The sequence below is a fragment of the Neomonachus schauinslandi genome, chromosome 2, assembly GCF_002201575.2.
Source record: "Neomonachus schauinslandi chromosome 2, ASM220157v2, whole genome shotgun sequence".
In the NCBI taxonomy this organism is placed as follows: Eukaryota; Metazoa; Chordata; class Mammalia; order Carnivora; family Phocidae; genus Neomonachus; species Neomonachus schauinslandi.
In genome coordinates this window covers 17,308,798-17,332,037 of record NC_058404.1, presented here as the reverse complement: position 1 = coordinate 17,332,037, position 23,240 = coordinate 17,308,798, and the positions used below count along the sequence as shown (strand labels likewise).

General features: G+C 39.2%; 1 protein-coding gene across 1 annotated transcript in view; it reads left to right on the top strand.

The window, feature by feature from the left end:
- The window catches only part of MTNR1A (melatonin receptor 1A), a 37,518-nt gene extending 14,603 nt beyond the window's left edge, over positions 1–22,915 (top strand). Inside the window, 1 exon segment of the mRNA XM_021694169.1 lies at positions 22,047–22,915. Within this exon segment, the coding sequence (XP_021549844.1) occupies positions 22,047–22,915 (869 nt within the window).
- The last annotated feature ends 325 nt before the right edge of the window (positions 22,916–23,240 follow it).

Sequence of the window (23,240 nt, the reverse complement as noted above, 5' to 3'; positions counted from 1 at the left end):
TTACTCAATCTTTCTAAGCCTTAGTTTCTCCATCTGTCCAGCGGGGTACTCTTCTCACAGGGTTTAGATTCTGCCCATCCTGTCCATCTACCAATCGCTTTGAAGTTGCAAAACACTATAGAAATAATGGTATTATTATGTTATTATTAGTATATATTCTATAATTAGTAGTTTTCATATTATGTTTATTTTTTAAATGTATTTTTTAAGTAAGTGGACAATACGAACAGTAAGAAGTGAAATCAGTCAGAATCTAATTCTCTTTTGCAGCATTATGGAAATTGCACAAATTCTCTGATGTTACCATTTTCCCTTTCATAATAAACATTTTCTCTCCACAGCAAGTAGGACCAAGATTCTGACTGTTTCAATATCCAGCCTTTGAGAGGCTGATTATTTCAATATCCAAGCTGTTCTCTAATTTAAAATGAATCAGCTCTGGAAGCTGCAATTACTTTCTCAGACAAGTATGTTACCATTCAAAAAGTTATGACCTAACTGTATGTACAGACTTGGAAAATGATTTCATGCTAACAAAGTCAATGTTTAATATAATACTTAATCTGATAGAGTTCTTGTCAGTACTGTTGACGTTTTCCTCCTATAGCTCTTCATGAGATTTGAAATTATTGATTCAAGGCAATTTTTTATTTATAAAGACATTATATTGACTTTTTCCCTTTGCATTCTTAGCCACTGTTTAAAGTTTCATGACTTTTTTTTCTGGTCTGTGTAGTATATTATTATTGAACTCCAAATTTTATCCAAATTTGCCAAAGCAATCCTCAAAACTGCTTGGAAGTCTTATGACAGTGGATTAAGACTCCTAAATACATCATTGATTTGGGGGTCTACATGATTAAATTTGGATCTGATCTTTGGATCTTCCAGCTATTCATCTCATAAGAAAGTAGCAGTTTTTAGCATTAAATTAATCACAGATAAGATGGAGCTTAGCACAATCATTTTTCTCTTGACAGTTCTGAAAGTTAATCAAAGGTAAAATGTCCTAAATTACACCTCCTGCATTTAGTTCGTACTAACACCTGATGGCTCTGTTTTTTAAAAATACCTGATTTGAAAAATATCTGGGGCGCCTGGGTGGCTCAGTTGGTTAAGCGACTGCCTTCGGCTCAGGTCATGATCCTGGAGTCCCGGGATCGAGTCCCGCATCGGGCTCCCTGCTCGGCAGGGAGTCTGCTTCTCCTTCTGACCCTCCCCCCTCTCATGCTCTCTGTCTCTCACTCTCTCTCTCTCAAATAAATAAATAAAATCTTTAAAAAAAAAAAAAAAAGAAAAATATCTGAATTGAAAACAATTCCATTTACAATTGCACCAAAAAGAATAAATTCTTGGGAATAAACTTAACCAAGGAGATGAGAGATCTGTACTTCAAAAACTATAAAATACTGATGAAAGAAATTGAAGATGACACAAATGGAAAGATATTCCATGCTCATGGACTAGAATAATTCATATTGTTAAGATGTCCATACTACCCAGAGTCATCTACGGATTCAACGCAATCCTTATCAAAACACCATAGTATTTTCCCCAGGATGAGAATAAATAATCCTAAAATTTGTATGGAACCACAAAAGGCCACAAAAGCCAAAGCAATCTTGAGAAAGAAGAACAGAGCTAGAGGTATCACAATCCCAGATTTCAAGATATAATATATAGCTGTAATAATCAGAACAGTACGGTACTAACACAACAATAAACACAGATAAATGGAACAGAATAGAGAGCCCAGAAATAAACCCCCACTTACATGATCAATTAATTTATGACAAAGGAGGCAGGAATATACAGTGGAGAACAGATAGTCTCTTCAATAAATGGTTCTGGGAAAACTGGAGAGCTACATGCAAAAGAATGAAAGTGGACCACTTTCTTACATCATACACAAAAATAAACTCAAAATGGACTAAAGACCTAAATGTGAGACCTGAAACCATAAAAATCCTAGAAGAGAACACAGGTAGTCATTTCTCTGACATTGGCCCTTGTAACATTTTCCTAGGAATGTCTCCTAAGGCAAAGGAAACAAAAGCAAAAATAAACTATTGGAACTATATCAAAATAAAAAGTTTTTGCACAGAGAAGGAAACCATCAGCAAAACTAAAAGTCAACCTACCAAATGCAAGAAGTTATTTGCAGACGATACATCCAAAAAGGAGTTAATATCCAAAATATATAAAGAACTTATACAACTCAACATCAAAAAAACAATCTGAATAAAAAATGGACAGAAGATCTGAATACACATTTTTCCAAAGAAGACATACAGATGGCCAACAGACACATGAGAAGATGCTCAACATTGCTAATCATCAGGAAAATGCAAATCAAAACCACAATGAGATATCACCTCATACCTGTTAGGATGGCTATTATCAAAAAGAAGAAATAACAAGTGTTGGCAAGGATGTGGAGAAAGGGGAACCCTTGTGCACTATTAGTGGGAATGTAAATTGGTGCACCCACTGTAGAAAACAGTATGGAGGTTCCTCAAAAAGTTAAAAATGGAACTACCATATAATCTAGCAATTCCACTTCTGGAATATTTATCCAAAGGAAACAGAAACACCAACCTGAAAAGATATATGCCCCATAATCACTGCGCATTATTTACAACAGCTGAGATGTGGAAACAACCTAAGTGTCCATTGACAAATGCATGGATAAAGAATATGTAGTGTATCTGGATATATATATACACACACATACACAGACACACACACACACACAATGCAATATTAATCATAAAAAAAATAAGATCTTGCCATTTGTGACAACATGGGTGGACCTAGGGAGATATTATGCTAAGTGAAATAAGTTAAAGACAAATACCATATGATTTCACTTATATGTGGAATCTAAAAAAAAAAAAAAAACACAAAACCAAACAAAACAGAAAAAGACCCAGAGGGGCGCCTGGGGGGGCTCAGTCGTTAAGCGTCTGCCTTCGCCTCAGGTCATGATCCCGGGGTCTCAGGATCAATACCTGTGCCGGGCTCCCTGCTCAGCGGGGAGCCTGCTTCTCCCTCTCCCTCTCCTGCTCCCTCTGCTTGTGTTCCCTCTCTCGCTGTGTCTCTCTCCATCAAATAAATAAATAAAATCTTTAAAAAAAAAGAAAAAGACCCATAAATACAGAGAACTGGTGGTTGTCAGAGAGGAGGGGAATGGGGGGATGGGCAAAATGGGTAAGGGGAATGGGAGGTACAGGAGTCCAGTTATGGAATGAGAGGCACAGCGCAGTGTAGCCAATGGTACTGTAATGGTGTATGGGGACAGATGGTAGCTACACTTGGGGTGAGCACAGCATCACATACACAGTTGCTGAATCCCTGTATTGTATACCAGAAACTAACGTAACATTGTGTGTCAACTATACTTCCATTGGAAAAAAAATACCTGTTTTGAAAAATATCTGCTTTGGAACTCATTTTAAAACTCTATAGAGTCTCTGTACCTTGTTCTGCTCATTCTTTATTAGTATCCTTAAAAAACGATAATTGGAATATTTGAGGTGAATACTAAGGTCTTTATAAGGTGGCTTGAATTTCCTCCCTTTTCCTAAGGAGTTTTAAGTTGCCTAGCTGACAGAAATGCCCTATTTTCTAAAAATGAAATACACACACTCTCAGGATTTTCTAGGCTACCAGAGGCAATTAGCTGCTTTTATTTTTTTAAAGATTTATTTATTTTGAGAGAGAGTGAGAGAGCACGCACGTGAGCAGGCAGGGGGAGGGGCAGAAGGAGAAGGAGAGAGAATCTCAGGAAGACTCCCCACTGAGTGTGGAGCCTGACACAGGGCTAATCCCAGGACCCTGAGATCATGACCTGAGCCGAAATCAAGAGCCCAATGCTCAACTGACTGAGCCACCCAGGTGTCCCAATTAATTGCTTTTAAAGAAGCAGTTGTTCATGCTCAGAACTCTGCATGGTATCACCAGTATCATCCACTCTCCTAAAGAGTCTTAAGATGCTTCCTTAATCAGCATCCTAAGTTCCTCACCTTTCAGATAGGTTGGTTAACCAAGTTGACCGGACACATGACAGCTCTATGTGACATCTCAAGAAATTTCAGTGAAATTCAATGATGCTACAATTGGGGAATAAAATTCTGGATTTTCTGGTTGAGGTGCTCTAAGATTTATTCTTCTATAGAGCTATCCACTTTTGGCAATCACACTGAAGGCATTAGTTTTAGAAAAAGGGAAAAGAAAAAGAAAAACAAATAAATCCTTGTGCTGAATATTTTTCAGGCTACTTACTGAATTTGAGTTGTGGAGCTTCTGGCTTAAAAGGATGATTACCTGCTCTGATCTTGGAGCACTTTTGGGGCTTACTGGATTGAATATTCATTTAAATAAATATTTATTGCACACCTACAGTATAAGATGGAATATAAATTGTCAGCAAATTCTTGCTGGTTTGTCAAAATACAAGACAACGTGCTAAGCTTGTGTAAAACATGGATCCTACTTTCAAAGAGATTACTTTCAATCAAGGCACTTAAAATTCTTTTATTTTCAAATAAAAAATAAGACAAACATTAGCAGAAAAATTTTTCGAGAGAAATTTGAAACTTGGTTGGTAGATGAAGTACTCATGAGTTGTTTTAAAAGATGCTGCCTGACAGATGGTAACTACGCTCAGCCTGGTGAGCATTTTGTGACATACGTGAATGCTGAATCACTATCTTGTACCCTTGAAACTAATATTGTACGTCAACTATACGTCAATTAAAAATGAAAAAATTTAAAATAATTAAAAAAGTTATTTGCAGTATAGCTAAAATTCAAATTAAAAATACACAAATAAAAGATGTTAATATTAACATCAGGATGAAAGAATAGGTAATAAATAGGGAAATATGAAAGCTACTTCACACATGGGCAGAATCAAGGAGAGAGCTTCAAAATAATTGTTAATAATGGAGACAAAACATAGCTATCGGCAAATAATACATTGGCTCCGTATCTTTTGAAGAAAGCAATATAGCCTGGGAAAATACCACTTGGAGGTTTGACAACCAGCCTGCTAACTTAAATTTTAAAACATTTTCTCACATAGTTATTAAATGGAAGATGATAAATATTTTAATCAGTAACTAGTATTTCCTCTTTTATAATTTTCTTAACACATTTCAAAATATAAAACTCTCTTCTTATGTGATCTTGTAAATGGTAATGTGCTTTTATCCTTCATGCATTCATTCCGCCCCCCGCCCCCTTTTTTTTAAGTGCCTGTTGAACGTCTCCTCTGTGCCAGGTCTGGGATAATTTTGGAGCTTGAGACAGAGTTCTGTGGCAAGACAAATGCTATTCCAGTTAATTCATTCTTATTTTAAGATTTGGCTTAAATTTTAATTTTTTACTTTTAAGAGTTTTATTTGCCAATTAAAAAAATAGCTTTATTTTCATTTATGCCTTTGTTATTTAATTCATCCTATTAGTTTACCTTTAATTATTTCTTATATTTTTGTTTGTAATACCTTGAGCTATTTTCATTTTTGGGCTGTGTGTATAGGTATTATATTCTCTTACAACACAAACTGGTTTATTTTATTTTAGATTTATTTATTCATTTGGGGGGGGGCAGAGGAAGAGAAACTTAAGCAGACTCCCCTCTGAGTGTGGAGCCCGACACAGTGCTCGATCTCACAACCCTGAAATCATGACCTGAGCCAAAATCAAGAGTTGGACACTTTAACCAACTGAGCCACCCAGGTGCCCCTTACCACATAGGTTTTTTAAAAAAGCCTATTTACAAAACAAGTTATATTTTATATTGGTTATACATATATAAAGTTGTTTTATATACAACATAAAGGTTATACATACATAAAGTTGTTTTATATACAACACTTTATATACAAAATAATCCTTATCCGTGGAAAATTAGTTCTATTATAGACTCAAGTTTTTGGGGTGATATGTACCCTTTGAATAGTGTGGGCTCTGGAACCATAGGACCTGGTATAAAATCCTGGCTCTGTCATCCAATGGGTATGACCTTGAGCAAATTACTTGTTTAATTTCTTCACTTTTTAATTTAGGACACTACTAATAACTGTAAGGATTACGGGATTGGTCACTTAAAGTTCATTGTGCTTTAAATATAACATAATGGGAAACACAGTAAATTCTTTGTTATTTAGTATTTGGGTAGAATTAAGATGGGTGAATATATTTTTACTTCTAAGGCAGAGTACAATGTTTAACAGGTTTAGGTATTTAAATTCTAAGACCCTAAAAATAGAGTCAAATTTTGATTCTCTAAAATGAACTTTATGAAAATCTTAATTTATAATTTTGTAGTGTTAACTTTTATTTCATTTCTCCTCCCATTTAATGTTAGTGTATAAATAGGGCAATAATATGATTGTACCTGTTTAAATAAGACAGTAATTCTCTTTTGGAATTTAGCAATTTAGAGCTCTTGTCTAATTAAATAGAAATATTATTAAGTGCCATTCATTTGCTTATATAAGCTTTCACGGAGTTCTTCAAGATTAAGGAAAGTGTCTAAGGAAATAAAGACTACTATCTCAAAATAGAGTTAACAGAGTTCTTTTTTTTTTAAAGATTTTATTTATTTGAGAGAGTGAGAGAGCAAGCATGAAGGGGGAAGGGAGAAGCAAACTCCCTCTCCTATATATTGTATAATATGGAATATATATATAATTTATATATTATAGTCCATATATATTAACATAATTATAAGACATTATAATATATTATTATATATCATTATATAATTATATATTAATATATCAATATAATTAATATAATTCCATATATACTTATACATATTATATATAATTAATATTACACTTCTTTATCCATTCATCAATTGATGGACATTTAGGCTCTTTCCATATCTTGGTTATTGTAAATAATGCTGCTATAAACATAGGGGTGCAAGTATTCCTTTGAATTAGTGTTTTTGTTTTGGATATAGCCAGTAGTGCTGGATTGTAGGGTAATTCTATTTTTAACTTTTTGAAGAACCTCCACACTGTTTTCCAGAGTGGCTGCACCGGTTTGTATTCCCACCAACAATGCATGAGGGTTCCTTTTTCTCCACATCCTCGCCAACACCTGTTGTTTCTTGTGTTGTTGATTTTAGCCATTCTGACAGGTGTGAGGTGATACCACATTGTAGTTAGATTTGCATTTCCCCGATGATGAGTGGCGTTGAGCACCTTTTCATGTGTCTGTTGGCCATCTGGATGTTTTCTTTGGAGAAGAGTCTGTTTATGTCTTCTGCCTATCTTTTAATTGGATTATTAGTATTTGGGGTGTTGAGTGTTATAACTTCTTTACATACTTTGGATACTAACACTTTATCTGATTATCTTCTCCCATTCCATAGGTTGCCTTTTAGTTTTGTCGATTGTTTCCCTTGCCATGCAGAAGCTTTTTATTTTGATGAAGTCCCAATAGTTTATTTTTGCTTTTGTTTCCCTTGCCTCAGGACACAAATCTAGAAAAAAGTTGTTATGGCCAGTGTCAAACAAATTACTGCCTGTGTTCTCTTCTGGGATTTTTATGGTTTCAGGTCTCACATTTAGGTCTTTAAGCCATTTTGAATTTATTTTTGTGCATAAGAAAGTGGTCCGGTTTCATTCATTTGCATGTAGTTGTCCAGTTTTCCCAACACCATTTGTTCAAGAGACTGTCCTTTCCCCAATGGATATTCTATTCCTCTTTGATGAAGATTAATTAACCATATAATTGTTGACTCTGAGTTTTCTATTTTGTTCTATTGATCTGGGTCTATTTTTGTGCCAATATCATCCTGTTTTGATGACTATAGCTTTGTAATATAACTTGAAGTCGGAATTCTGATGCCTCTAGCTTTGCTTTTCTTTTTCAAGATTGCTATTGTTATTTGGGGTCCTTTGTGGTTCCAGGCAAATTTTGGGATTGTTTTAGTTCTGTGAAAAATGCTGTTGGTATTTTGATAGGAATTGCATTAAATGTGCAGATTGCTTTGGGTAGTACAGACATTTTAACAATGTTTGTTCTTCCCATTCATGAGCATGGAATGTCTTTCCATTTCTTTGTGTCATCTTCACTGTCTTTCATCAGCATTTCATAGGTTTCAGAATACAGGTCTTTGACCTCTTTGGTTAGGTTTATTCCCAGGTATCTTATTGTTTTGGGTATATATTAGTAGTGGGATTGTTTTCTTAATTTCTGTAAGTGGGATTATTTTCTTAATTTCTCTTTCTGCTGCTTCATTATTGGTGTATAGAAATGCAACTGGTTTCGGCACATGGATTTTGTATCCTGAGGCTTTATTGAATTAGTTTACCAGTTCTAGCAGTTTTTTGGTGGGGTCTTTAGGGTTTTCTGTATAGAATATCATGTCATCTGGAAATAGTGAATGTTTTACTTCTTCCTTACCAATTTGGATTCCTTTTATTTCTTTTTGTAGTCTGATTGCTCTGGCTAGGACTTCTGGTACCATGTGCAATAAAAGTGGTGACAGCGGACATCTTTGTCTTGTTCCTGACTTTAGGGGGAAAGCTCTCACTTTTTCCCCATTAAGGATAATGTTAGCTGTGGGTTTTTCATAGATGGACTTTATTATCTTGAGGTATGTTCTCTCTAAACCTATTTCACTGAGGGTTTTTATCATGAATTGATGTTGCACTTTCTCACATGCTTTTTCTGCATCTAATGAAATGCTCATACTGTTCTTATCCTTTTTCCTGTTGATGTGATGTATCACATTGTTTGATTTGTGAATGTTGAACCACCCTTGCAACCCAGGAAGAAATTCCACTTGATTGTGATGAATGATTTTTTTTAATGTATTATTGGATTCAGTTTACTAGTATTTTATTGAGAATTTTTGCATCTATGTTCATTATGGATATTGGCTTATAGTTCTCTTTTTTAGTGGTGTCTTTATCTGGTTTTGGTATCAAGGTAATGCTGGCCCCATAGAACGAAGCTGGAAGTTTTCCTTCTTTTTCTATTTTTTTGGAATAGTATAGGAATAGGTATGAACTGTTCTTTAAATATTTGGTGGAATGTGCCTATGAAGCCATCTGGTCCTTTTGTTTGTTGGGACTTTTTTGATTACTGACTCAATTTCTTTGCTGGTTATCAGTCTGTTTAAATTTTCTATTTCCTCCTGTTTCAGTTTTTTTTTTTTTTAAAGATTTTATTTGTTTATTTGACAGAGAGAGACACAGTGAGAGAGGGAACACAAGCGGGGGAGTGGGAGAGGGAGAAGCAGGCTTCCCGCCGAGCAGGGAGCCCGATGCGGGGCTCGATCCCAGGACCCTGGGATCATGACCTGAGCCGAAGGCAGATGCTTAATGACTGAGCCACCCAGGCGCCCCAGCCTCCTGTTTCAGTTTTGAGAGTTTATATGTTTCTAGGAATTTATCCATTTCTTGCAGGTTGTCCAATTTGTTGGGATATAGTTTTTCATAATATTCTCTTATGATTGTATTTCTGTCATGTTGGTTGTTATTTCTCTTCTCTCATTTGTGATTTTATTTCTTTGAGTCCTTTCTCTGTTTTTCTTGGTAAGTCTGGCTAGAGGTATATCAATTTTATAGATTTTTCAAAGAACCACCTTTTGGTTACATTGATATTTTCTATATATTTTTTTTTTACTTTTCTTTGATATTTCTTTGATTATTGCTCTAATCTTTATTATTTCCTTCCTTCTGCGGGCTGTAGATTTTGTTTGTTCTTTTCTAGCTCCTTTAGGTGCAAGGTTAGGTTGTTTATTGGGGATTTTTCTTGCTTCTTGTGGTGGGCTTGTATTGCTATAAACTTCCCTCATAGAACTACATATGCTCCATCCCAGAGGTTTTGGGCTATTGTGCTTTCATTTTCATTTGTTTCCATGTACTTACTTATTTCTTCCTTTATTTCCTGGTTACCCATTCATTGTTTAGTAGTGTGTTCTTTAACCTCTATGTATTTGTGGTCTACCCAGATTTTTTTCTGGTGGCTGACTTCTAGTTTCATAGCGTTGTGGTCAGTCAGAAAAGATGCATGGTATGACTTCGATCTTCTTGAATTTGGTGAGGCTAGTTTTGTGGCCTAACGTGATCCATTCTGGAGAATGTTCCATGTGCACTTGAAAAGAATGTGTATTCTGCTGTTTTAGGATGAAATGTTCTGAATATATCTGTTAAATCCATCTGTTCCCATGTGTCATTCAAAGCTATCATTTCCTTGTTGATGTTGTTTAGATGATCTGTCCATTGATGTAAGCAGGGTGTTAAAGTCCCCTACTATTATTGTATTATTATTAATTCCTATATGTTTGTCATTAACTGTTTTATGTATTTAGGTGCTTCTATGTTGGGTGCATAAATATTTACAATGATTATAACTTCTTGTTGGACTTTCCTCTTTATTATTATATAGTGTCCTCTTTTTCTCTTCTTACAGTCTTTGTTTTAAAATTTATTTTGTCCAATATAATATTGCTACTCTGGCTTTCTTTTGATATCCATTTGCATGATAGAGTTTTCTCCATCCCCTCACTTTCAATCTGCAGGTGTCTTTAGGTCTATAATGAATCTTTTATAGGCAGCATATAGATCAATATTATTTTTTTTAATCCATTCTGTGACTCTCTTTTGACAGGAGGGTTTAGTCCATTTACATGCAAAGTAATTATCGATATATATGTATTTATTGCCATTTTATTACTTGTTTTGTGGTTGTTTCTGAAGATTTTCTCTGATCCTTTCTTGTCTTTCTCCCCTTCATGTTTTGCTGATTTTCTTTAATGATATAACTGGGTTACTTTCTCTTTATTCATTGCATATTTATTAGTGGTTTTTGATACATGGTTGCCATTAGGTTTGTATATAACCTCCTCTGCATATAGCAGTCTATATTAATTTGATGGTCATTTTAGTTTGAACTTATTCTTTTCTACTCTTCTCCCCACATTTTAGGTATATGTTATAGTTTAGCTTCTTGACCAATTTTTTACAAAAATATTCTTTTTTACTGCTTTTGTGTTTCCTACCTTTACACTGTTATTTTGGGTCTCTCCTTTCCATTCAAAGAGTCCCCTTTAATACTTCCTGCAGGGCTGGTTCAGTGGTCTTGAACTTTTTGTTTGTCTGGGAAACTCTCTCTCTCTATCTATTCTGACTGATAACTTTGCTGGATAGAGGATTCTTGGCTGATTTTTCCCATTCAGCATTTTGAATATGTCATGCCACTCCCTTCAGACTTGTCAAGTTTCTGTTGAGAAATCTCCTGCTAGCCTTATGGATTTTTCCCTTGTAAGTTAATGACTTCTTTTGCTGCTTTTAAGACTTTTTCTTTATCACTGTATTTTGCAAATTTAATTAAAATGTCTTGGTGTCTCTCTGCTTTTGATTTTTTAATAAAGACTTTACTTTTAAATAATCTCTACACCCAACATTGTGCTCAGACTTACAACTCAGATATCAAGAGTTGCATGCTCCTCTGACTGAGCCAGCTAGGTACCCCTGCTTTTGTTGATTTTGATGGGAATTCTCTGTGTCTCCTGGATCTGGATATCTGTTTCATTCCCCAGGGTAGGGAAGTTTACAGCTATTGTTTCTTGAAATAAATTTTCTGCTCCCATTTCTCTCTCTTCTTCTTCTGGGACTCGTATAACACAAATGTTATTATGTCTGATGGAGTGACTGAGTTACCCAATTATATTCTCATTTTGTATAATTCTTTTCTCTCTTCCCTTCAGCTTGATTACTTTCCATTATTGTGTCTCCTAGGTCATAATTCATTCTTCTGCTTCTTCCATCCTGCTATTTATTCCATCAGGTGTGTTTCTCATTCCATTTATTGAGCCCTTTATCTCTGTTATGGCAGTCCTTATTTCTGTGTTAAGGGTCTCACTCATGTCTTCCACTCTTTCCTCAAGTCCAGTGAATATCCTTATGATCATTGCTTTAACGTCTTTATCAGGCATGTTACTTATATCTGTTTTGCTTAGATCTCTGGCCGTGGCCTTGTCTTGTTCTTTTATTTGCAGTAAATTTTTCCTCATTTTGTCTGCCTCTCTGTGTCTGTTTCTTTGTGTGAAGAAAGCCAGCTATGACACTGCTTTTGAAGGTAGTGACTATGAAGAGGAGGTCCTAGAGTCCCCTGCAGTGCAGTGTCCCCTGTTCACCAAAACCTGGCCCTTTAGGAGAGTGACCTAAGTGTGTTGCTTACATCCTATTGTGTCTGAGTCACTTTTCCTTTCCATGCAGTAATCTGCACTGACTCTTTGCCTGTTGTTGGTTGGCCAGCGCTGAGGGTGCATGCCCGGCAGCCCAGCTCTGAGGGTGCATGTCTGCAGGGAACTTGGGAGTGGGGCACCAATGTTAGCAAAATTTGCATTGGGCCACTAGTTCTATGCTGGATCCACTGAAGCACAGTGGTGGCTAGCGGCTGTATGCTGAGTGCACAGCTGGGCATGGAACATGGTGTGTGGAGGTAGCCATGCACCCAGTGTCTGGGCACCGGGTGCGACGGTGGCTGGGAATGCACTACTAGGCATGCAGCAGCAGCTGGACCCAGCGGCAGCTGTGGCCCTGCTGATGGGGTAGGGCATGTGCAGAGCTTTAATAAAATTTGCCTTGAGCCCTCTGCTGAAGCTAGACATGTGTGTGAAGTCCTGCCTCCTGTAGGTGGCTCTGTGTTTATGCTGGGGGGCAGGGGAGGAAAGTGGCATCTGCCAGCTCCCTTGTTTTCAAAGAAGTCCCCCAACATGCTCCCAAATTATTATGAACAGATGTCTCCCATTTGCCCCCAGTGTTGTATAAACTGCTATTGTTATGTTGCCTCTTCATGCAGGCTGCTGTCTCTTTAAGGATGGCCACCTGGCTATCACTTGCCCTCCTGGCTCACCCAGTGCTGAATCGACTGACTTTTAAAGCCCAGGTTCCAAGTCTCACTGGTTTTACAAACTCATGGAATTCAGCCCCTCTGGTTTTAAAGCCAAACCTTGTGGAGATTAGTTTTCGCTGAGTGAGCTCCCTGTTGCAAGGGCCCATTTCTATGCCCTCTGTGTATATGCAGCTCCCTCTCTCCTGCAGGTAGCCTCTCTCTGCCTTTCTGACCTTCCTAACCTTTCAGATGCAACTTCTCCATATTTAGTTGTGGAGTTTGTTCTGCAGCCTTCAGGTCGCTCTCTGATTTACTGACTTGGATGTGGATGGTATCTAGTTGTAAACGTGGTATGCAGTCAGCTCAGGGTCCTCCTACTCTGCCATCTTCCCAAGCTCCCTACAGACATCAGTAGTTTGTGTTTAGCTTACAGATGAAAGGCTGAATCAATCTGGCTGTAATGTGGATATTCACATATTACAAATATCCCCCCAAACCACCCTTCTGAGAAAAGAGTAACCAGATCTAGAAAATGAGAAGAATTCCTGGTAGGATTTCACACTTTAAAAAATTGATTGAAAACTGAACTAGAGCAATAGGGTTATGTGTGTTGTTTATTATATACTGAAGTTTTCTTAGCCTCTTTTATTGCACATATGCTACAGTAACAGAACAGTCAAGACAACCCATAAATCAACTATGCTTACAGTATTAGGGAGTCACCACCAAGCTAGGGAGTAGGTCAGGGAAGACAGTGAGATACAGAGACTGAAGAGCCAGGGAGGCAACTGGGGTCAAGGAGGCAACAGAGCGAGGTTCGTAGATGTGCTCAGTACCACATGCATAGTATCTTCCACTATTCACACAGGGTGGTAGTATGTGGACAAGTGTTACATGAATAGGGTATTATGTTTCAGGACTTTAAGGAGGATGAAGGCTGAGAGAAGGCTCAGGAAGAATGGCACTGATGACCGGAGAGAAGTTTCAGCAATGTGATGTGGGTAGAACCCAGATATTATAGGAAGATAAATTTAAAATAGGTGGGAAGGAAACAGAGGGACAGTCTTGTCTGATATGTTTGAACGGAGAGGAAAGGGCTGATAGCCAGAAGGACAGGAGGATAAAAGGAGGCTTATTCGCTAAGGGAGAGCTCTCCAAGATGATAGGGCTTAGGGGAGGAGCAAGCCTTTGCAGGGACAGATGTTGTCTCAGCCGGGGCTATCTGACCAGGGGAGGAGCCTTCTGAGAAGCACGATATGCAGTTTCCATCACGGTGGAAGAGAAGGAATGAGTAATTATCTAAAGCCAAAGGTGTTCTATGCACTCTCTCAAACCCTCACCATGGTCATTATTATTTTTTTTAAGATTTTATTTATTTTGACAGAGAGAGAGACAGTGAGAGCAGGAACACAAGCAGGGGGAGTGGGAGAGGGAGAAGCAGGCTTCCCGCCATAGCAGGGAGCCCCATGCGGGGCTCGATCCCAGGACCCGTGGATCATGACCTGAGCCAAAGGCAGACACTTAACAACTGAGCCACCCAGGCACCCCCTCACCATGGTCATTATTATTATCTTGATTTATTACATATTAAGAGATTGAGGCTCTGGGAAGCTACGACTTACCCAAGGTCATTTAGCAAGTGTCATAGCCAGGATCTGAATGCAGATGTGTTTGTTTCTAAACTTAAGGTCCACATTGCCTCAACAATCTGCAAAGACAAGTTTCTCAAATATAGTCCTTTGAAATTTAAGAATGTAAGACATTGCCTGTGAGCTCTGATGTACAAAATAAATAGATTCTTCCTTAAGCCAAATTTTTTAGATCTGAGTCTGTGGATTTGCTATGTAAAACACATGAAAAATGTTTTCAAGACTAGCCAAGGTTTTCCTGTTTAAACGTCTTTATCTCTGTTTGATGTTGGGCACAGTTCAGGCACAGTCAGGGTTTTATTTATTTTGTTATTATTATTTTTTTTTTAGAGAGAGAGCATGTGTGAGTGGAGTGGAGGGGGGAGAGGCAGAGGAATAGGGAGAGAGAGAATCCCAAGGAGGCTCCACGCTCAGTGTGGAGCCTGATGCAGGGCTCGATCTCACAACTCTGAGATCATGACCTGAGTTGAAATCAAGAGTCAGACACTTAACCGACTGAGCCACCCAGGCATCCCAGGGTTTTATTTTTTAAGTTATGAACAATAATTCAGTGGGTCTCTAATCTTGCTTTCCAAGTTCAAGTCCAGGCTAAAATGAAAGAAGAAATGAATACTGGCCTGTTGAAAAAAAACTAACATCCTGGCAAATAAGTGCAAAGAAAGCAACTAATTTCTACTTTTGTATGAGTGGAGTTTAGAGACTTAAGTTCATCCAGCAAACCATTCCCGAGCACCTACTATGTGCCAGGCACTGTGCTGTCAGAGTCCTGGACCTCAAGAGGTCTCAGAGGGAGACAGACTTCTTTGCACATGGGTGGAGTCACATGTTGGTTTGATGTTGGAAGCATGCATACGAATAGCAAGGACGAAAAGACTAAAAAGCAAGACCAAGAAGCATTTAAGTCTGGAACTTCAGCTGGTTTGTTTGTTTCTGTAAGACAGCATAGTAAGTGGTCCCTCTTTTATTCTAAGAAGTGGGTGACTTCTTTAGAAAACCACCTAACCTCATCACAGAGCTGAAGGTCCACCTTAGGTTGCCTACAAACAGAACCTGAGAGGGCGGTGGCAGTTTCGCTACTCATGCTTTATTGAGGGAGTGCTCTCAGGGGGAACCTGTAGTGGGTGAGAGAAGCTGCCGAGGGCAGGGGAAGCGTCAAGCAAGGATGGGATCTCAGGCGAAGCCTAGACTTGGCCCAATCCAACAAGCCGAGGCCTCTGGTTATAAATCTGACCACAGGGCGCCTGGGTGGCTCAGTTGGTTAAGCGACTGCCTTCAGCTCAGGTCATGATCCTGGAGTCCCTGGATCGAGTCCCGCGTCGGGCTCCCTGCTCGGTAGGGAGCCTGCTTCTGCCTCTGACCCTCCCCCCTCTCATGTGCTCTCTCTCTCTCTCATTCTCTCTATCTCAAATAAATAAATTTAAAAAATCTTTAAAAAAAAAAATAAATAAATCTGACCACAAAGTTGCAACCACTAAAGGTGAAGGGACTGGCCTTTTCTACTCTGTTGTCAATTGGTCATTCATTGTCTACTCAACTGAGGGCAATTCTCTGGCGGAGGCAGCTGCAAGTAAATGGAGGCACCCAAGACTCATCAAAATTCAGTAGTAAGTGCACCTGCCTGGCAGAGGGCACTTGGAAAAGGTATTGGCAGCATCTACTCCAACGCCTAGGACACAGACAGGATGTGAGAAACAACCCAGAAACCAGCTTGCCATAGTAATGGGCACCCCCAGCCAGAGTTTTGAGGGCAGCCCACACAAGTAAATGAATTGTCCTCAGGTGAAATCATCACACAGATTCAACGGTTACCAAATTAGGAACTAGATAGCTAGAGCCATAGAAACGTGCTGATGAAGACCAAACTCAAGGCCCCAACTTTGTACAGTGTGAGATGGGGAGATAGATTTCTTGCCTGTCCAGGTGACTCAAACCTCCCTTCCCAAAGCTCCGGCACATTGGCATTCCTGCCTGAATTGGGATGCTTCGTTTTCCATTGGCTTTAATCACAGGGCATGGCAGTACCGGGGCGCTCCAGGGGAGGGAGCTCCTGCACTGCAGACATACACACGCTGGCTCCTACTGGGTAGGAACAACCCAATTTTCCCTTGATAATCAGGATCAATCACCCCACTTGGGACAGCGACCCCACGCTTAGTCTATGGATTCCCTGGAATGAGGAGCCCAAAGTAGCCAGGTGGCAGTCTCAACCTCCAGTTTAAGGAAACCACTATTATGTCTCTTGGTAGAGCATTCCTCCCTTGGAAACCAAGACTTTAGAACAACAGAACCTAGTTGTGGGGACAGGAAGGAAATATTTTGCTAGGGTGTCACTAGGATAATTATGAGAGGAAAAATGACCATTCCCACACTTGATTTTCTGATCTGTGACTCTAGTCCTTGATTTATAACACATACTACACCCTGGGGGACATCACCCTCTGCTCATTCAGCTGGTGCTGAAACTAAACCTTCATAAGCCATTCTACCACAATGTCTTGCTTCACTTGCTACAAATTGAGTTCCTCAGTCAGAGCACTGTTTTTATCATAAAGAAAAAGGCACCTTGTAATTCTATGGATGTCAGATTGGTGAATAATTAAGGGTAGGAAAGGCAAATCCATATCCAGAATATGCTTCTGTTCCACTGAGAACAAAGTACTTCCTCTTTAATGATGGAAGTGGTCCAATGTAATCAATCTACCACCATTGTCTGGCTGATATTCCTGGGGAACAGTGCCATATCAGTGTTGGTCTTTGTTGTTGACAGGTTGGGCATTCATCAGGACAGCAGTGGCTATAACCAGATCATTTTCATGAGTAGTAGTCTTTGTGGCTGGGCCCATTAGTAACTCCTAAATTTCTGCTGCATGATGACTTAGTGAGCTTATTGGTCAGGGACAGTGGTGACCGAGGAAAGATTAATGTCCACAGGTTGTGACATTAAGATCCTCTTCTGCTAATAAAACAAAACAAAACAAAACAAAAACAAATCCTTTTCTGCTGAGGTTGCTTTTTGGTGAGTGTTCGTGTGGGACACAAGCATTTTCACACTCAGTGCCCATGCTGAGAGGTGTGTGCTCCTACCCCTTCTCCAGATTCCTGTGTTACCAGTTTTCTAAACCTGTTCCTTCCAACCTTTGACTGTCTAGCTGTACCATTAGCCACTCCCCATGAATCAATGTAAACATGTACCTGTGACAGTCTCTCTGTCCAGGCAAAATGAACAACCAGTTTGAAGTTCTGTTCAAAGTTCTTTGCACTAGGAGTATTTTCCTTTATCCTTCTCCCTGGATTTGACCTTGTCTCTAGTGCTACAACGTCCAATTTTGGGCAGCACCAGCCTATCATGAAAACCCATCTGCAAAGCATGCCAAAAGATTTTTTTCTTCCTTATTAATTGACCAAAGGGGACTTCTCATGAGGCCATAGGTGCAGGCTGAGAAAAAGGGGGCAGTGATGCAGGAATGTGGGCCATGGGCATCTGTGACACTTGCTCATGCAATTTACTTGGGACCTCAGTATATACTTGAGCCAGATTTTGTCTATACCACTTCTATTTGATGCTGTGCATGCCAACTTTATGATCGGGTGGCTCAGACAATACATAGTCTATAAGAGCTCTTTCAGATCACACCACCACTTGGGGGTCCACGGTCCAGGAGCACCTATGGTGTCAGTTACGGTCCACAGGCTGAGAAGACTGGTATCCAGCCCGAGTAGTCAGGCAGAGAGAGTGAGTTCCCCTTTCCTCCAACTTTTTTGTTTTATTCAATCCCGTAATGGGCTGTATAATGCTCACCCACAATGAAGAGGACATCGACTTTACCAGGCCTATTCAAATGCTAATTTCCTCTGGAAACACGCTCATAGACATATCTAGAAGTAATGTTTAACCAGCTCTCTGAGCACCCCATGACCTGGTCATGTTGACACATAAAATTAACCATCACAAGCCTCAAGTCCATAGATAAGGCAGCTGAGAAGAATCGATGGATGTCAAAATGGAAAGCAAGGAGAACCTTGGAGGAAGGACTGGAACCCAGGAGGATGAACTGAATTCCTGCCAGTCTCTCACTTTCCCCAAGCCGGGGTGGACCTCAGAGAAGGAGCAGGAGCTGTGGGCACGCTGCAGCCCCAAGCCCCCTACCTCCCCCCACCCCACCCCCACCATCACTGCAGGCCAGTGGATAGGAGTCAAAGAGCCAGAGCCGCCATGGTGCCTGGAGCTGCACGCCGAGCTTCGGAATGCGGAGAGAGCCTGACTGCCCTTCATTTCCACCTCTTACATCTCACGCAGCTGTCTCTGCTGGGGAACCTCACCCTGGAACCCTGCATTCAAACATCCTTTCAGCTTAGTCCATACAATATACATCCACTCTGCATTTTGTTTAAAGATATAACTCGATGCCAGGTCTTATTGGAGGGGGAGAAAGACATCTCAGATGGGCACTGCCCTCATGGGCACTGTTAATAGCTTGAGGTATGGGAAGATGGTGAGAAGAAGAGAAATACTTAGAAAAGCAATGGCTCCTTGCTTTGGCCATTCCCAGAGGGAAGTCCCGGGACTAGTTCCGAAGGAAGCAGTTTAGACAAGGCAACTTTTCAGCTGTCTAATAACTGATTTTATTCTTATCTGTGCCATATTTCCCCTACAATTTAAGGTTTTATTCACCAGAATGAATGTTTGCTCAGCATTTTATAATTTGCTTGTGTCTTTAGTCACTGTGAGGCTGTCAGCTGTTTCTTCTTGTTACCAGAAGAGAGACCTCGAACTGCCTACCCTTCCCCCTCATTCTGGTTCTAAGATGCTTTTTTGGAATTATGCCTGAAGAGGCTCTAAGCCCGGGCCTGCCTGGCCAGAGGGCCCAATATCCAACACTCACATATTTCTGGCCACAGGAACTTTCTTAAGGAAATGCACTGAGCAACATTAACAAACAGCATTGTTGCAGTCTTGCATTAATTGTATGATTTCATCCAATTTAACTCTGCATTTCTGTTTTCCTCATCTCTAAAAAGTAGGAATTAATCTGCATGATCACTAATATTCCTCTCAATCTTAACATCCTAGGAGTCCATAATTCCTCTGTGGTAAGGACTGGAAGTAAATCCAACAGAAAAGGAATTGCTAGGGGCACCTGGGTGGCTCAGTCAGTTAAGCGACTGCCTTTGGCTCAGGTCTTGATCTCAAGGTCCTGGGATCGAGCCCTGCATCGGGCTCCCTTCTCCACTGGAAGCCTGCTTCTCCCTCTCCCTCTCCCCTTGCTCGTGTTCTCTCTGTCACTGTGTCTCTCTCTGTCAAATAAATAAAATCTTAAAAAAAAAAAAAGGAATTGCTAGCCATGAACAGAAATTATTTTAAGTTTCAGAATGCATTGCTGTGCTGGTTGTAGGGAGTGTTGGATGCCTGTAAAGGATGGATCGCTATCTATCTGGAGGTACATAGAGCTGAGATAGAAGAGATGATTTTATCATGTGTATAATCATGATGAAGTTAATTACTCTTATCATTCCTCCTCCTCCCCAACACACACACACCTGCAGATATGATAAAGCTTCCAGCTGAGTTACCTGATAGCCACATCTGTGTAGTAGAGTCTATGGCTTAATTTTTTTTTTCTCCAGACACTTGTAAAAGGGGATTAGTTCAAAGAAAGCTAATCATTTAATTAATGTAATGACTTGAACAAAAAAGAAGCATAATTGTTATAAACTAAATGGAACAGAAGATTAAAGCTATGAAAGAAGACATTGTTTATGATCTTATTTTTAAGCTCTTTAAAAATAAATCTATGTCAGTTTGTCATCATAGCGTTCTGGGTAAAAATGGACTGCTTCGATGATAATTTGTAGCTGAATTTCATATATTATAAGTATTTTTTAAGTATTATGCATTTTGAGTTAAAAATTCATTAAAACAAAACCACTTGAGAATTTAAATATTTCATTGGTGATTGAAATTGTTCTGTGGGGAAAAATAAATATGTTTTTATTGCTTTCATTTGGTCTCATGTAACCAGTTTTCAAGAAATTGTTTTTACAACAATTTATCTGAAATTCCTACCTATATGTCAAAACCTTCCCTTTGTTTTTAGGCACACCTGCTTTTTTACTTCATTTCTTTGCAATTTTTGGAGGGATGTGGAATAAAATTAATCAAATAGGAACCTCAGATACAAAGGTGGTTTTATTTCAGATATTGGGAGATGACAATTTAATATCTGCCATCAAGCATTTGAGCAAAAGTCTCACTGGGAACTACTATTCAAGATCCGATTACAAGGAGGACACACTCTTAGGGTACTATGGTATAGAAATACAGGAAACTTAAGTTTACGAATAAATATAACAAAAGGCAAAATATATGGTCACTCCTCCTGGAATGTTCCTCCCCACTTCTTCCTAGCTCACTCCATTCCTTGCTCCCTTTTTTTCTACACATACTCTTACACTTCTTTCTCTCTTTTAATTTTTTCTCAGTTTGAGGATCATAGGATCCCTGTCTGTTCTTTCCTGTTTATCCAGTACCTACTGAATGCACTTAATAAGGTTTTATTGAAATTTATTACAATTTAATCTAAATTAAATGTGGTACAAATAAAGTGATTTAGAAGCCTGCGAAAGAGGAAGGTCTTCCATGTAGTTGGGCAAATAAGTAAAGGCTTGAGGCATTTCCATTTAAGATGGATTTGGGAAAATGGGTAGCATTTTAAAAATTAGAAGAGCCATTGAAGGCAGAAGGAATAGTAAGAAACTAAGGCAAATGAGCTACAAAAGTAAAGAACATACTTTGCAGATTATCTTAGAAAATTTGACTAGAGTTCCTTGTTTTTATACTTTCAAATGTGTTATTATATTAACATAGAAAATATTTAGGGTTTAATTTTTTTATACCGTAAGTTCTTTATGAAATCTAGAAGTATTTCTACCTTTTCCTTTGGATTGAGGTGAGAGTGTTGTAGAATACCAACAACATTAATTGAGCACTTATGTGACAGATACTGCTCAACACTTGACACAGATTGCCTCAATGTGTCCTCATCATAGCCTTATCAAGAGGGTACTGTCATTAACCCCATCTTACAGAAGAGGAAATTGACATTTGGTGAGATAATATAACTTGCCCCATTTAGACAGCTAGGAAGGGGTGAAGTCAATATTCTAGCCCAGACAGTCGATGCAAAAACCCTTTTTCTCTTAACTATTGTACCAAGGGTCAAGGATTCATTGCTGTCCAAGAATAGCAACCAAACAGTTTGATAAACAACAGTTTTGAACATGGACTATGCCTTGTCTTAGGAATGCAGGAATTTGTGAACAGGAGAATTGGTCTGACAAGGGGCAACAGTGGGCTTGCTTCCTGATGAAAATGGCCTCCATTTCAGTTGTAATATGGCAGTAGCTGTGATGCCAGGTTACCGGAGGTGCAGAAACAGCTCTTTAAAAAAATAATAACTTTGAAAGAAAACCAATGCAATCCATATAAAACTGGTGATAACCCGTACTTCCTAAACCTTTCTCTTTTAGGAAATATATTTGTGGTGAGCCTTGCAGTTGCAGACCTGGCGGTGGCTGTTTACCCATACCCCTTGGCGCTGACATCTATATTTAACAATGGATGGAATCTGGGCTATTTGCACTGCCAAATCAGTGGTTTCCTGATGGGCCTCAGTGTCATTGGCTCCATATTCAATATCACTGGAATTGCCATTAACCGTTACTGCTACATCTGCCACAGTCTCAAGTACGACAAGGTGTACAGTAACAAGAATTCCCTCTGCCACGTGTTTCTGATATGGATGCTGACGCTCGTGGCGGTCATGCCCAACTTGCGAACTGGAACCCTGCAGTATGACCCAAGGATCTACTCCTGCACCTTTGCATAGTCTATCAGTTCAGCATACACCATAGCCGTAGTGGTTTTCCATTTCATAGTTCCCATGACCATAGTCATCTTCTGTTACCTAAGAATATGGATCCTGGTTCTTCAGGTCAGATGGAGGGTGAAACCTGACAATAAACCCAAAATGAAACCACAGGACTTGAGGAATTTTGTCACCATGTTTGTGGTTTTTGTCCTTTTTGCCATCTGTTGGGCTCCTCTCAACTTTATTGGTCTCGCTGTGGCTTCAGACCCTGTCAGCATGGAGCCCAGGGTCCCAGAGTGGCTATTTGTGGCCAGTTACTATATGGCATATTTCAACAGCTGCCTCAATGCAATTATATATGGACTACTGAACCAAAATTTCAGAAAGGAATACAGAAGGATTATAGTCTCACTGTGTACAGCCAGAATATTCTTTGTGGATAGTTCGAATGATGCAGCACATAGGGTTAAGTGCAAACCCTCTCCATTAATGACCAACAATAACCTAATAAAAGTGGACTCTGTTTAAAATACAAAGCACTGCTGGCAAGATATACACACACTGCTCAAGGTCTTACTCATTTTCATGTTTGCTTCCTTCTTGACAGATGCCTAGAAACACAGCATAGTTGAGAAAACTTGCACTTCTAAGAGGTTGCCTCTCGTTTATGAGCTCATATGCTATCAGCCTTTTGAATAAGTCTCTAATTCTGCTTATGAAAAGAAATACAGAACATATAGAGAGTTACATGTTAATTCAAGAATATGGTTCAGGGACGGGGCGGGGACAGTAATTTTAAATAAAAATGCTAAGTGTATTCAAGTGGAGAAAGAGTGTGCAAACTTTTATTGCA